The sequence below is a fragment of the Cyprinus carpio genome, chromosome A8, assembly GCF_018340385.1.
Source record: "Cyprinus carpio isolate SPL01 chromosome A8, ASM1834038v1, whole genome shotgun sequence".
In the NCBI taxonomy this organism is placed as follows: domain Eukaryota; kingdom Metazoa; phylum Chordata; class Actinopteri; order Cypriniformes; family Cyprinidae; genus Cyprinus; species Cyprinus carpio.
The window spans coordinates 10,582,002-10,595,183 of record NC_056579.1 but is presented as its reverse complement, the minus strand read 5'-3'; the positions used below and the strand labels follow the sequence as shown (position 1 = coordinate 10,595,183).

Genomic DNA, 13,182 nt, shown 5'->3' with positions numbered 1-13,182 from the left:
ATGTTATTTATTATAAAATACAGAATCAAAATCCAACAACCACATCTTAAGCAATATAATATGATCCACCGAGTGATGTCTTTGTGCATAATGTCAATAATAAAGACTTCAAGAATAAAAAATAAAAACATCAAAAACATAACATCATAAAATATCCAACACTCAATCACATCTATATCCTTCAATACTGGCAGTTACAGCAAGAGAGTTTCACACTTTGATGTGTTGTGGTTTATGTTGAGAGGCTTTAGATTCACAGCTGAGAAATGTGCAATCCATCTTTCCATTCATTTATGTTTAAAAAGGTCACTGTATGTCAAGTTGGTATATAAAATAATTATTCACTATAAGGAGCCATGGAAACGCCACCATCAGCAAGAAAAGATACCTACGCACAAATATGTGCCATGCAAAATCACATCTGTGCACAAGTACTTGCTCTGAATGTCAAGCTGTTTTTCCACGTATTCAAAATGAATGTCCAGGCAAATTTGCATTCAAATCAAGCTTCAGGAGAGATTGGATGCAGTTGTGCAATTATTTCCACATCTGCATTGCACTTAAACTCAATTAAAGTCAAATAAAAACTTACTTCCAACCTCCCCACTTGCTCAACCCTGCAACCTCATGTTTTAATCTCTAGTTGAGTAATTACTGCCATATTTTGGTAATGTAGGTGCACAACACAAGTGAGAGATGTTGCTGAAGTAGAAAAAGCCCCTTTGGACAGGTCACAAAAATTAACAAATACCCTATAACACCTGCAGTCATGATATTACGAACAACACCTTCTCAGATCTAAACTCACAATAATACTTTTAAAACACTTTGCACATTAGCAAAGCTTTTAACCTTACAATTATTATTAAAAATACAATAATTGAGAGTAAACTAAAGTGCTGGCTTTTCTAAGAGCTGACTCTTTTCTAATTAGTTCTTCAGTCTGTGAATAAATCACATGCAACCACAACAACATTTCTGACACCATAGAAAGATTTTTTCCCAGCCTTAGCTATGGCCTCATTTGGAAATATTTTTATATTCACATAATCTCCAAAACCAGTATTTTACAGGTTCTTTGTTACCCTCCATTGGCTTGTTAAATCTCACTTTTAGCTCAGATCTCCCTATAAGGGCAAGGTCATACACAGATTTTGGCTGACTGCATATTAATGACTCTTAAAAAACAATCAGAAAAAACCGAAAAAAATTCCATCATCAGCAAAAAACTACATAAAAAAAATAAAAACAAATACTCAAAGTAATCACTTCAAGAATGAGCAAAATATCTACTGAGAGTAGCGCAGACAAAAAAAAAAAAAAGGGTGGGTGTTAGGGTGTGTTACCTAGGAAGTGTGTGTGCATGCTAAGGCACATGACCAAAGGATCCTCCAGCTTTACCTACAGTTTGTTCCTCATATCCTTATTGACACAGGGAGACGTTTACAATGCCTCAGCCCACTTATCAAACAGGAGGAAAACTTCATTACCACAAAAAATGTCCTCTGTCAGTTTTAAAACATCGATTTGTTGAGTTAATTTGTTAAGTTCAAAACCACTGTCATTTCAATGAAAAATCGAAACACCATCAGCATTTTTCCCAGATATGAAACATTATGCATTTCCTGTAAATGGAGTAAAACCCAGGAATATTCTCTAGAACTCTCTCAGAGTGACCACTAATGATGTCCTCATTAGTATTAGATTACATTTCCTGTTGGTATCAGATATCTTAAAGCACTTGGATTTCATATGTTATGGTTTTGTAGTCTCTGCACCAAAACTTTATAATATTTTGTGATGTAATTGCATAACATTATGATGATATGATTCGTATTTAAAGTAACAGTTCACCCAAAAATGAAACTTTGTTGAAAACATACTCACCCTCAGACCATCCAAGATGTAGATGAGGATTATTTCTTACAAACATGCAGCTTCTCACCTCACAAGATGTTAACTGATGGACTGGAGCAGTATGGATTACTTGTGGATTATTGCGATGTTTCTATCAGATGTTTGGACTCTCATTCTGATGGCACCCATTCACTGCAGAGGATCCTTTGGCGAGCAAGTGATGTAATGATAAATTTCTCCAAATCTCTTCGGATAAGGAAACAAATTAATCTAGGATGGCCTGAGGGTGAGTAAATTTTAAACAACATTTCATTTTCAACTATTTATTTATTACTTCAAATAAACAGTATCTAAATATTATGACAATATAAATGTATGCATTTTTTTGTCTTAATTTATAGGATGGTTTATGTGCATGCATAAATCTTTCTGACTGATGTGGGTGGGATGCTAATATTTAGGAAATGTTTTGTTGTAAATGTAAACTGCCCTTTGCTTTTTTATGCACATGTGTGAGTGAAGAACCTAGAGATAATAACATCCATATAGATAATTTATCCTCCACCCATACCCACAAAATGTGTAAATGTGCCACTCCTTCCTATTTCAGTAACATAACTGCCCATGAAGCATCACGTTTGATGCAACTGTGTGATGACACTTAAGTAGAGTATTTTACATTTTAATAAATATACTACAGTCAATTATTTACAGTCACACACAAAACTATTACATTAGCAATTTCCAGGAGAACCATTGCTGAGTAGCTATTAAGAACAAGAATCACAGAGAATAATATTAGTGACATTAGCTTATCTTAAGTCATACACTGTATCTCGAGCAAATAATCTTGAGCTAACAAACTTAGCTTTCTGCATGTGAATATCATTGGTAACATAATGGTTTTCAGTATTAGGCATATTTAAAAATCAATGAATGATGTCATGCAAATACATTATGCACAACCCAAAAGGGAAGAGAAGGAAGACATTTCTGAATCACTAGCACATCACACTTATGTTGTTAGTGTTGCTTTACTAAGCATTACACACGTGCAAACTGTTAACTCCAAAAGAAGGATTAACAAACATTACACATTGTTATACTCGTGGTCTGTGGAGAGCCATTGCCATCTGTGTTTCTGTGTTGAAAACTGCGGCCTCCCCAGACCAAGAAGGGTTGATGTGTAAACTATGGCTATTGCTGTCTGTATTGTTTTGAAATCAAATCCCTCCCCCCCCCCCCACTCCACACCCAAGAAATGAACCAAAAAAAAAAAAAGAAAAAAAAGAAATACATTTCAAAATGTAAAAATTTTCAGTCAAAGGTAATGTATTCATATGAGACAGAGTTTGTATCACAAACTCTGCTCAACAGATATCATGCTGATTAAGATTAAACACTGATATAGAGATGGTAGTTTTTACACATGCGTGTTTTTTCCCTTCTAATTTAACACAATTTAATCTTTTCTGGAAGCAATCTTATCTTCTAACCCTAATCTAGATTTCTAGAAGTTCAGACATGAGTCATGTCATGTTTAAAAGTTTGTCTAACCAGGATGTGTTGACGTGTTGAAGCTGTTCACGGCTACAGTAATGGGGGGGGGGGGGGTCAACAAATCTGTCTCTTCAGCCATTCACTTTGTTTGCTAAGGAATTCTCTCTTTAGTTTTCTTAGACACACAAAAATTTAACTCACACTCACATTTCACTTTCTTAGACGCACAAAAATTTAACTCACACTCACATTTCACTTTCACTTTAATATTATTTCTTCAATGCTCTTTAATCTTTGTCTGTGCAGGTTGCATCAATGACTGTAAACAAAAATACTGTTCAGGATCATGTGACACTGAAGACTGGAGTAATGGCTGCTGAATTCACAGGAATAAACTGCATTTTAAAAGATATTAAAGCCTTGGTGAGCATAAGTTAATTTTTTTTATTTTTTAAAAAACATTCAAAAATCTAAATTATTCCAAACTTCTGACTGGTAGTATGTGCATTTATGCATTTTGTTTCACCTCTTTAATTCACCACAGCTTGAAAACTAGTTTCATTACTTGCACTATAAAAGTAATGTTCAAAACTCTCAGTTTAGTAAATTGTATTGAAATTAGAACAGCATTTTAATGCCAGCAGAGGGCAATCACACCCATCAGTCAGTCAGGGAGAACAGCAAAAGGGGGTGTGACTCCATAGACCCCTATTGAGAGGGAGCAGACATCCATAGCTTTGATAAGAGAGCTACTCTCTGGTCACTGCAGAACACAGAGCCTTTTGGCACAAGGGATCCCAAACTGCAGCAGTGCCTTCATCAGGGTCTTTACTTCAGCCTCTGCCATCTGTTCTTAGTTACTGCTTTTGAAGCAATTTCCTCTGACTTGTACATTACTGGACTTTGCCTTGAAGATGGGGATACAAGATTATAAATTTATTTATCTTATGACACTGGCTTTGCTTCTGAGTGCTTCTGCTTCAGAAGCAAAAAGAGAAAGTCAAGACAAGACAACTGTTGGCAAGGAGGATAGTTTTAATCAACATCATTCACAAGAAAGCACACAGCAAGAAGTGCTCGATGTGGAAGATGAAGATAAAGGATCCATGGACACACAAACTACAAGTCCTTTGCCCTTCACAGAGATGACCAATTCCTCACTGGCTGAAAATGGAAACAGCACTGAAATAACTACTGAACAGGTTCCTAATAGTGATCCAACAAAAAGGAGCATCACAAAAATCCACAATCCTTTGTTTCCCATCACTGACAGCTCTTACAGTGCTTATGGGATTCTCTTTCTGGCTTTTGTGGTGTTTGCCTTCGGCGTCGTGGGTAATCTGGCAGTAATGTGCATTGTGTGGCAAAATTACTTCATGAGGAGCACATGGAACTACTTTCTTGCAAGTCTGGCTTTTTGGGATTTTCTGGTGTTGTGCTTCTGTCTGCCTGTGGTGGTCTTTAATGAACTCACCAATAAGAGGCTGCTGGGAGATTTCTCCTGCAGAGTTGTGCCTTACATAGAGGTGAGGCCCTTCTAAGGCATAGTCAAGTTTACATTAAGTCTTGATCAGTTTCTCATGGTCTAATGTATCTGAAAAATATATCTTAAATGTGGCAAAAGTATAGCTAGTGCCGATATTTTTATTTAAGGAACTTTTAAATTCAGATAGATGCAGTATTCATTCTGGATTCCTAACACTGCAGACCATGTAACGTAACCCTGTAACTTTAACTTTAGTTTTCATAAAACACACAGAATTAACCATTTTAAACACCCATGTAAGTAGTCACCGAAAAATCTTTAAAAATCTATATGTAAATCTTTATAATTACTATTTATGATAATCAAGAGGGATGCACACCATATCGGTTATATATTATTTTACAATGTTACAGACTTTTGATTTATCATTGTTGATAAATATAGGACATTTAATTGTGTACTTCCCCTTATTTTATACTATCAATTACCATTGACATCATCTAACGCTCATTTAGAGTTTATCTAGTAATTTTAACTTTAAGTAAGCTAGTATTATAAAGTAAAACAATCTAAAAACAAAAAAACATTTAAATACAAATCTCACATTAATATCATCAGTTTTTCATACTTAAACTTTACTAATTCCTAAATTCACTTGTAGCATTTATTTTTTTTGGTAGTAATTTTTGTAGCCTAAATAAATCTCTTAAAATATTACTATCTATGTCATTATATATCTATATATTTATATTATATTTAAGCAGTATTTATAAAATATTTAATAAAATAGCATTTCAAATAATAAAAAAATTAAATGCTACTTTTTTGCACAATGATAATTACATCCCTAATCTAATCATTATTTTTTTGCACACCATCCAGGTAACCTATCATGAAAACACAAACACGTTATATGATCATATCAATAATTATTTTTTTGCACACCATCCAGGTAACCTCTCTTGGTGTGACAACTTTCAGTCTGTGTGCTTTGGGCATTGACCGCTTCCACGCTGCCACAAGCTCCATGCCAAAGACCCGACGAGTTGAGCGCTGTCAAAAGGTCCTGGCTAAGCTGGCGGTGGTTTGGATTGGCTCCATGGTGCTAGCGGCTCCTGAGCTGCTCCTGTGGCAGCTGCATCAGGTGACACCACCTAGTCTGGGTGACCAAGTGGACACCTGCATCATGAGTCCATATCCAGATCTCCCTGAATCCATCTATTCTCTCATTATCAACTACCACGACGCACGCATGTGGTGGTACTTTGGCTGTTACTTCTGTCTGCCCATTGTCTTCACCCTGTTCTGTCAGCTGGCCACCTGTCATGTATCCGGCGGAAGCGGAAGTTCTCCCAAGCGGCCCGAGGAGCGATCTCCATCCAAAAAACAAAAGCTTCAGCACGCTCAGCAAATCGAACGGCAGCTCAACTGCACGGTCATGGCTCTAGCGGTGGTCTATGGTGTCTGCACGCTGCCGGAGAACATTTGTAACCTGACTTTGGCGTATGCTCCCATCCAGGTGTCTGAAGAGGTGACTTCTCTTCTAGCCCTCATAAACCAGTTCTTTCTGTTCTTTAAGTCATCTGTGACACCAGTGCTGCTGCTTTGCCTGTGCAAATCTCTGGGCCAGGCCTTCATGGACTGTTGCTGCTGCTGCTGTGAAGAATGCCAACCAAGCAACTCTTCATCCACCCAAAACGTCGCTGAAGGCAAGCTCAAGACCACCAATGACGTGTCCTCAATTTTTTTTGACAAAGCCAAGGACAGTACAACCATCTTGTCCATTGGCAGTTGAGTAGGCGGATCCCATCCCTAAGTGATGACATCATGAGATGACATGGAACCTACAACCTATATTCCCATTATCCACAAGTGGCCATCTTTATAGCAGTTCTTACTGTTATGTTGGAGCAAGTTAGCTTTGTTCAACAAATCTGAGTCCAATTTGCAATATTGGTTTTGGTACAAACTTGCCAGGTAAAAAACATTTTAAGTTAAGATCTAATTTCTAAGTTTGGCATCTGAAGGCTAATTCACTCTAAATTATGTTCATAAATCTGAATATTCATTCCATAATATCTCAGGATGGCTCAATGTACCTATAAGTTCTTAAAAGGATAATTCACCCAATAATTTACTCACCCTCGTGTCATTTCATCTGTAGAACACAAAAGAAGACATTTTGTAAGACGTCTCCATACTTATGTACATACAATGGAAGCCAAGTGGGGTCCAGTGTTGTTTTGGACCCCAGTGACTTTCATTGAATGAACAAAACAATTCTTCATTGTATCCACTTTTGTGTTCTGCAGAAGAAAGGAAGTCATACAGGGTTGGAACAACATGAGGGGGTGTAAAAGATGCCAGAATTTCGATTGTTGGGTGAACTATCTCTTTAATATATCACCAGGGTCTCCATTAAAGTCACTGTAATTTTGACTTCAAATGTCCCACATTCATAGTTCTACATTTCTGTACAGACAGTTACGAATTTTACACATAGCTCAGAGTGTATAAATATTTAGCTAAACACTCTGTGAGATCAGAAATGCAGTGAATACTACCAGATCACAAATAACACATCATCTTGTTCATATAATAGGAAACTTGTGAAACAAAAATGTAAGGAGTTTTTGTCTGTTACTCAGGCAAATGCTATTTATCACTAATTAAAAACAACTCATCATTTATCAAAACCACTGAACACTGGTCCATTTATCTACACCATTGATTGTCAGGTTCTGTATATAATCACTCAGCTGTATTAGAATGTAAATAGATCATTTTTGAAAGCAAACTCCCTGAGCAAACTAGCTTTTCGTGCCCTTTCATGTAGTACGGTAAGACAAAAAGACAGAAACTGAATGGTGTACCTCCTCAAGGGACTATTGTAACTTTTGCACATAGCTGCTTTCATAAGCAAATTATTTTAAAAGTCCATAAACAGTTTATTAAACTCTATTCAATAAATACCTTTAAATAATTTATGTTGTCTCATTCATCTTTGAAATTGCAAGAAATAGTGTCAAGAGTTGTACTAATCTCTCAAATGTCCATCAGGGCCTGGGGGAGAAGATTTGTCCTTGCAGACTTGGTTTCTTCATTCCCATAAGGTTTCTATTGTTCTGAAAAGGAGATGGAAGCTTCTACTGTGAATATCAATAGCCAGACTATGGCTGAGTTGCCAAGATACCGTCTAAAAATTCACGTGTTTTTTCCAGAATGGCCAAGTGTGAACAAAAAACCCACTTGGATTTGCCACCTTTTCTTGTCAATGTAGGAATCAAAGAATTTGACAAAAGTACAACGTTTGTATGCTTGTCATGTTCGTCGGTGTGCTGACCAGTGCAAGCTTGGACACTGAAAGGAGTCATTAGTCATATAAAATATACCTTTAAACAAAAACTAAAACAAAAAAACACATCTTCAAACTGATCATCTAACATTCAGCGGACCGTGAAACATAAACTAAATCAAAGATACAAATGTTTGGGTTAGACTGACATGTGTGTTGCTGCAGGGGTTGTTAGGAAGGGGCTGGACCTCTACTGTCTTGTGGTTTTGGCTTGTGCTCAGAGCCTTTCAGAGATTCAGAAGACAAGTGAGAGAGGTAGAGAAAGGCCTCATTAGAGAACTGAGCAGGGCTTTAAGAGAGAGCTCCACTGGCCATAATGACTGCAGGAGAACAGACAAGGCTCTGTTCTCTGTAATGAAGTTTGTGCCACAAATCAACAAATCTCTTCACAACACTCAATGCCAGTATGACAGGAAGCATTATACTACAGTAAATCATGAAATAAAAATTAAAACATTAAAAACATTAAAAGAGGTAGTTCTGATGTTCACAGGTTTGGAAAGTACAATTGTAATTTACTTCATGTTAATTCAATTGCATTCAAATTTACTCTATTTCATTGTCCAATTAAGCATGACAGCTCACATTAGATGTTCAGTGTCATGAGTTATTATTGAGGTCACCTCTAGGACATTGTTATTTTGAACAAGAGGTACATCTCCCACTAGACAAACATATTTGACATCATGCTCCAAAACACCAAGATAAAAAAAAAGGAGACTGATTATTCAACACAACAGCGCCTAATAGTGTTAGAATTTAATGTGATGTATTTATTATATATCTATTTAAACACCAGACTTGGAAGAAAAAAATATACACATACAGCTTATATAAACCTAACCTAAACATAGGATCCTGATAAAAAATGCTCATTTAAAAGAAAAAAAAAATCTCAAATGGACTTTTTGTTTTTTTTAAAGCCTTCATATATGTAATATAATAATTAAATAATAATATAATAATAAATACCTCACACATGTTCTTCAGAAAATGTAAAAATATATTTTGCATATCAATGTCAAAACAAACAAAGATTTTGCGTGTAGGCAAGGCAGCCTACACAATGCTTGTTCCCATATCTCAGGGAACCGAGGTTACATTAGTAGCTGGAGTGTTTCTGTTTGAACGGTCCTCCCGTTGCATTGACACTTATGGGGAACACATCCAATAGTGCTGTGCTATAAGCAAGTGCAGAACGATGCCGCTTTGCGAGCCCAGCACAGACACTTATACTGAGGGCTCCTGTAAGCATGAGCCAATAATGAGACCCAAGCCATTTACATTTATCAGACACTTTTATCCAAAGCAACTTACAGTACATTCAAGATATACATTTTATTTAATTTTTTTACCAGTATGTGTGTTCCCTGGGAAGTGAACCCACAACCTTTTGCACTACAAACGCAATGCTCTACCACTGAGCCACAGAAACGGTTAAGGCTGAGGGCTACATAACATAACCATCTCCACTTACAAAGGGGATTAAGTAAAATTAAGTGGATAAAATCCGTGCCTGCAGGGATGTCCAATTTATAAAACCTGGTGAAAGTACATGGCAATGACCAGTTGGTGACCACACAAATATCCCCAATAGAAATCCCACTGGACCAAGCTCAGGAGCAGGCCATTCCTCTGGTGGTCACTGATTCACTTTACCCAAGTCCCAAATTAGCACAGTATGGGGGCGAGGTGGATTAAATCTCTGAGCTCCCCTCAGAAACTTAAAGACTAAGTCGTTTCTTCCGACTGACTGGCCAGCCACGAGAGAATGACTCGCCGCGATGGCTGCCATATATACTTTGAGTGTGGAAGAGGTGTGCCCCTTATCCAGCAGCTCTTCTAGAAAGGTTAGCACATGGGACACTTCACAAGAGGACAGGTCCCTGTTCCATGCTGGAAAAGAAGACTGACTATTACTTCATGTAGACGGAGGTCTAGCCTCCAAAATGATCATGTCAAGAAGCCAAACATTATTTGGCCGTGGATGCCAAATCATGCCCTTCACTTGCGATAGAAGGTCGTCCCTCAGTTTTATCGGCCAAGGGGCTGCCGATAGCAGCTGAATAAACTCTGGGAACCACATATGATTCTTCCAGAGTGGGGCCACCAGGAGGACTGAGCAGGTGACTTCCCTGAACTGTCTGTTGCCCGGAGAAAGCAGAGCAACCAGGGGGAAGACATACAGGCAAGCACAGGGCCAATCATCTCACTGTCTCAAAAAGTAGATTGGACAGTGAAAGTTGTCTTCTGAGGCTAAGAGGTCCACCTCTGCCCTCCCGAAGACAGACCAAATCATTTGAATCATTTAGGGATGTAGCCTCCATTATCCTGGATCTACATTGTCCCTGGACAGCATGTCTACCCCCTGGTTCAGTCTGGCCGGCTCATGAACTGCTCCCAGTGAAAGGAGTTTACCCTGTCCCCATAAAAGGAGGCGTCAAGCCAACCTGTGAAAGGAATGTGACCTGACTGGAAGTAAAAGTGAAAGTGAAGTGACCAAGTATGGTGTTCATGCTTGGAATGTGTGCTCTGCATTTAACCCATCCAAGTGCACACACAGTAGTGAACACACACCTTAAGCAATGGGCAGGCGTATTCCTGCCAGACCTGAGACTCAAACCCACAACCTTAGGGTTACAAGTTCAACTCTCTAATCATTAGGCCACAGAACACATTGGTTATTATTACCACTGTCATGTTGTCCAAATGGACCAGGACGTGGGGCCTCCTTAAGGCCAGCGCAAAGGTTTTAGGGCCTGAAAAACTGCCATCAGCTTGAGGCAGTTGATGTGTAAGCGCTGCTCCAGGTTTGAACAGGAGCCCTCGTGCAGAGTTCGACAATTGAGTTGGAGGCAACTGTCATGATCACCTTCCTTCTGGAGGTCAGTCCCAATGGGATGCCTGATTGAAACAGGCGAGAGGTTTTCCAACGGGGCTACAGCTCTGAAGCAGCAGTGGGTTACCCTGAGATGAAAACATCCCAGGCACCAAGCATGGTACAGAACATGAGCTTTGGGCCAGTACTGAAGGGGCCACATGTTGAGCAGGCTCAGAGGAATCACAGAGGAAGGCCGAGCATCCTTTGGAAAGCCCTGAGGGGACGTGAAGTCACTAATTTGAATGACTCCGCTAGTTGCTGAGCAGTCAGGGAGTGAACTGAATGAGAAGGATGGGCCCAGCTTGAATGGAGCTAACATCCCTTGGTGTTAAGTGGAGGGATGGAGAGTGAGCACAAGATTCTTGGAGGGAGTTCCCGGGCTCGGCGAGAGCTGAGCCTCTCCTCTCCTCACTGCATTCAGATCAGGATGGCTACTGAGGCTCCAGGGTCCAACGTCACTCTGGGGTGGGGACCTTGGTGCTTCGGAAATGGGTAATGTTTCACTGTACGGAAGCTCTGCTGAAGCCCAGGCTCAGATTAGGCTGGGGATGAGGCGATGCCAGCTTTGCAGGCTGCTGAGTGGAATGAAGCCTTCTGGTGACTTGACCAAGCTACCGCACTGGAGCGCTTCAGCAGGAAGTGATGCATTGCTTGCGATGACTTCTGTGCTGCTGTAAACTGCTCTGCAAAACCATCCATGGCAGGGCCAAACAGTCCCTTAGGAAAGACTGGCGAGTCTAGGAAGGTGACATTGTCAGCATCCCTGATCTCTACCAAATTCAGCCAAAGGTGGCGCTCCAGCACCACCAAATTGGCCATGGCCTTGCCGATCACCTGCACAGTGGCCTTAGTAGCATCCAAAGCCAGGTCAGTTGCTTTGCTCTTGTTTGCAGAGTCAGCGAGGAGATCTCTGATGAAATGTCACTCAGAGCCGACTTATATAGAGGTCAGCTCCTCCCCTTTTGGTGGGTTCAAGAAATCAGGCTTCAGTATCAGAGTAAACAGGAGTTTCCCCCATTTACATGGTCAATGTACAATGCTTTCCAGAAATACAATCATTTATCAGCAAGTCTGTAAAATATTGTGTAACATGAATTTTGCTTCAAATAAACTACAGAAACAATTCACGATAAATAAACTTGCATAAGCAAGCATAAACAAACCCAAAATAAATAAAAATCAATAATTAATTATTTAAAGAAAGGAAAACAATAAAAAATAATATATAGATAAATAAGAAGTTTATATAATTGCATTGTTTGACTAGTGATGTTGATCTGTGCTTCCTTGAGAGCCAGTCCACTTTCCATTCTGCATTGAAATGAGAGTATTAACAGATGAAAGACAGATCTAGGCCTCAGGACAAGACAGAACCTATCGCTCAGAACTCTAACCTCACCTAATGACAGTTCTCCCATTCTGAAGGATGTACTCAGCAAATATTTGTGTACACCTATAAAAGCTATCTTGGCATGGGCAAAATGACAGTCTGGTGAGGTGAATCCAGGGCTTCCCATTTCAAGTCACCCTCAGCAGACGTGAGAAAGTGATGAGTGTCCTGTATGTGGGGACTCTCTTATTCTCAGACCAAACTCAATGAGGAAGGACTAATATGACCTGAATGTCCCGCACTTCTGAACAGAACGCTGTCTCTCCGCGCCTTGTTAAGGGACAATGTTTGTTTTGTTTCACAGAGTTCTGAGAGGGGAGGCTGAGAGAGGGTGGAAGGGGACGGTGGGGTCCGTGAGAGATTCAACACAGTTGCTGTGGCAACTAGTTTTGGCCCCTTGAGTACACTAATATACAAATCAGGGTCTGGACTGAGGTCCTGGGCACAAAAAAAACCCACCGCAAATAGAGAACAGGAAACACTAGTGAGTTTCATTCTTATTCACTAAATAACAATGCCAGTTTAAGGATGGCAAAAAGGTTTTCCATTGCATTTTTTGTCATACTTGTGTATTCAAGGCACATGGCAATCTAAAAACAAGAGTAGGTGCTGCAATGGTTCCCGAAGATGCCAAATTTCCCTGTTTTTCGAGGGCCCAGGACATCTCAACCCTTTTTTTCCCTTAATGTTGTGTGCCAAGCCTCTGATAGAGA

At 39.3% G+C, this 13,182-nt stretch overlaps 1 protein-coding gene across 1 annotated transcript; it reads left to right on the top strand.

Moving 5' to 3' along the window:
* The first annotated feature begins 4,096 nt into the window (after positions 1-4,096).
* On the top strand, positions 4,097-7,449 carry gpr37l1b (G protein-coupled receptor 37 like 1b). Its single transcript, XM_019079037.2, has 2 exons — positions 4,097-4,883; positions 5,796-7,449. Exons 1-2 carry the CDS (start codon positions 4,272-4,274, stop codon positions 6,636-6,638), a joined length of 1,455 nt encoding a protein of 484 aa, XP_018934582.2. The 5' UTR covers positions 4,097-4,271; the 3' UTR covers positions 6,639-7,449.
* Positions 7,450-13,182: the final 5,733 nt, after the last annotated feature.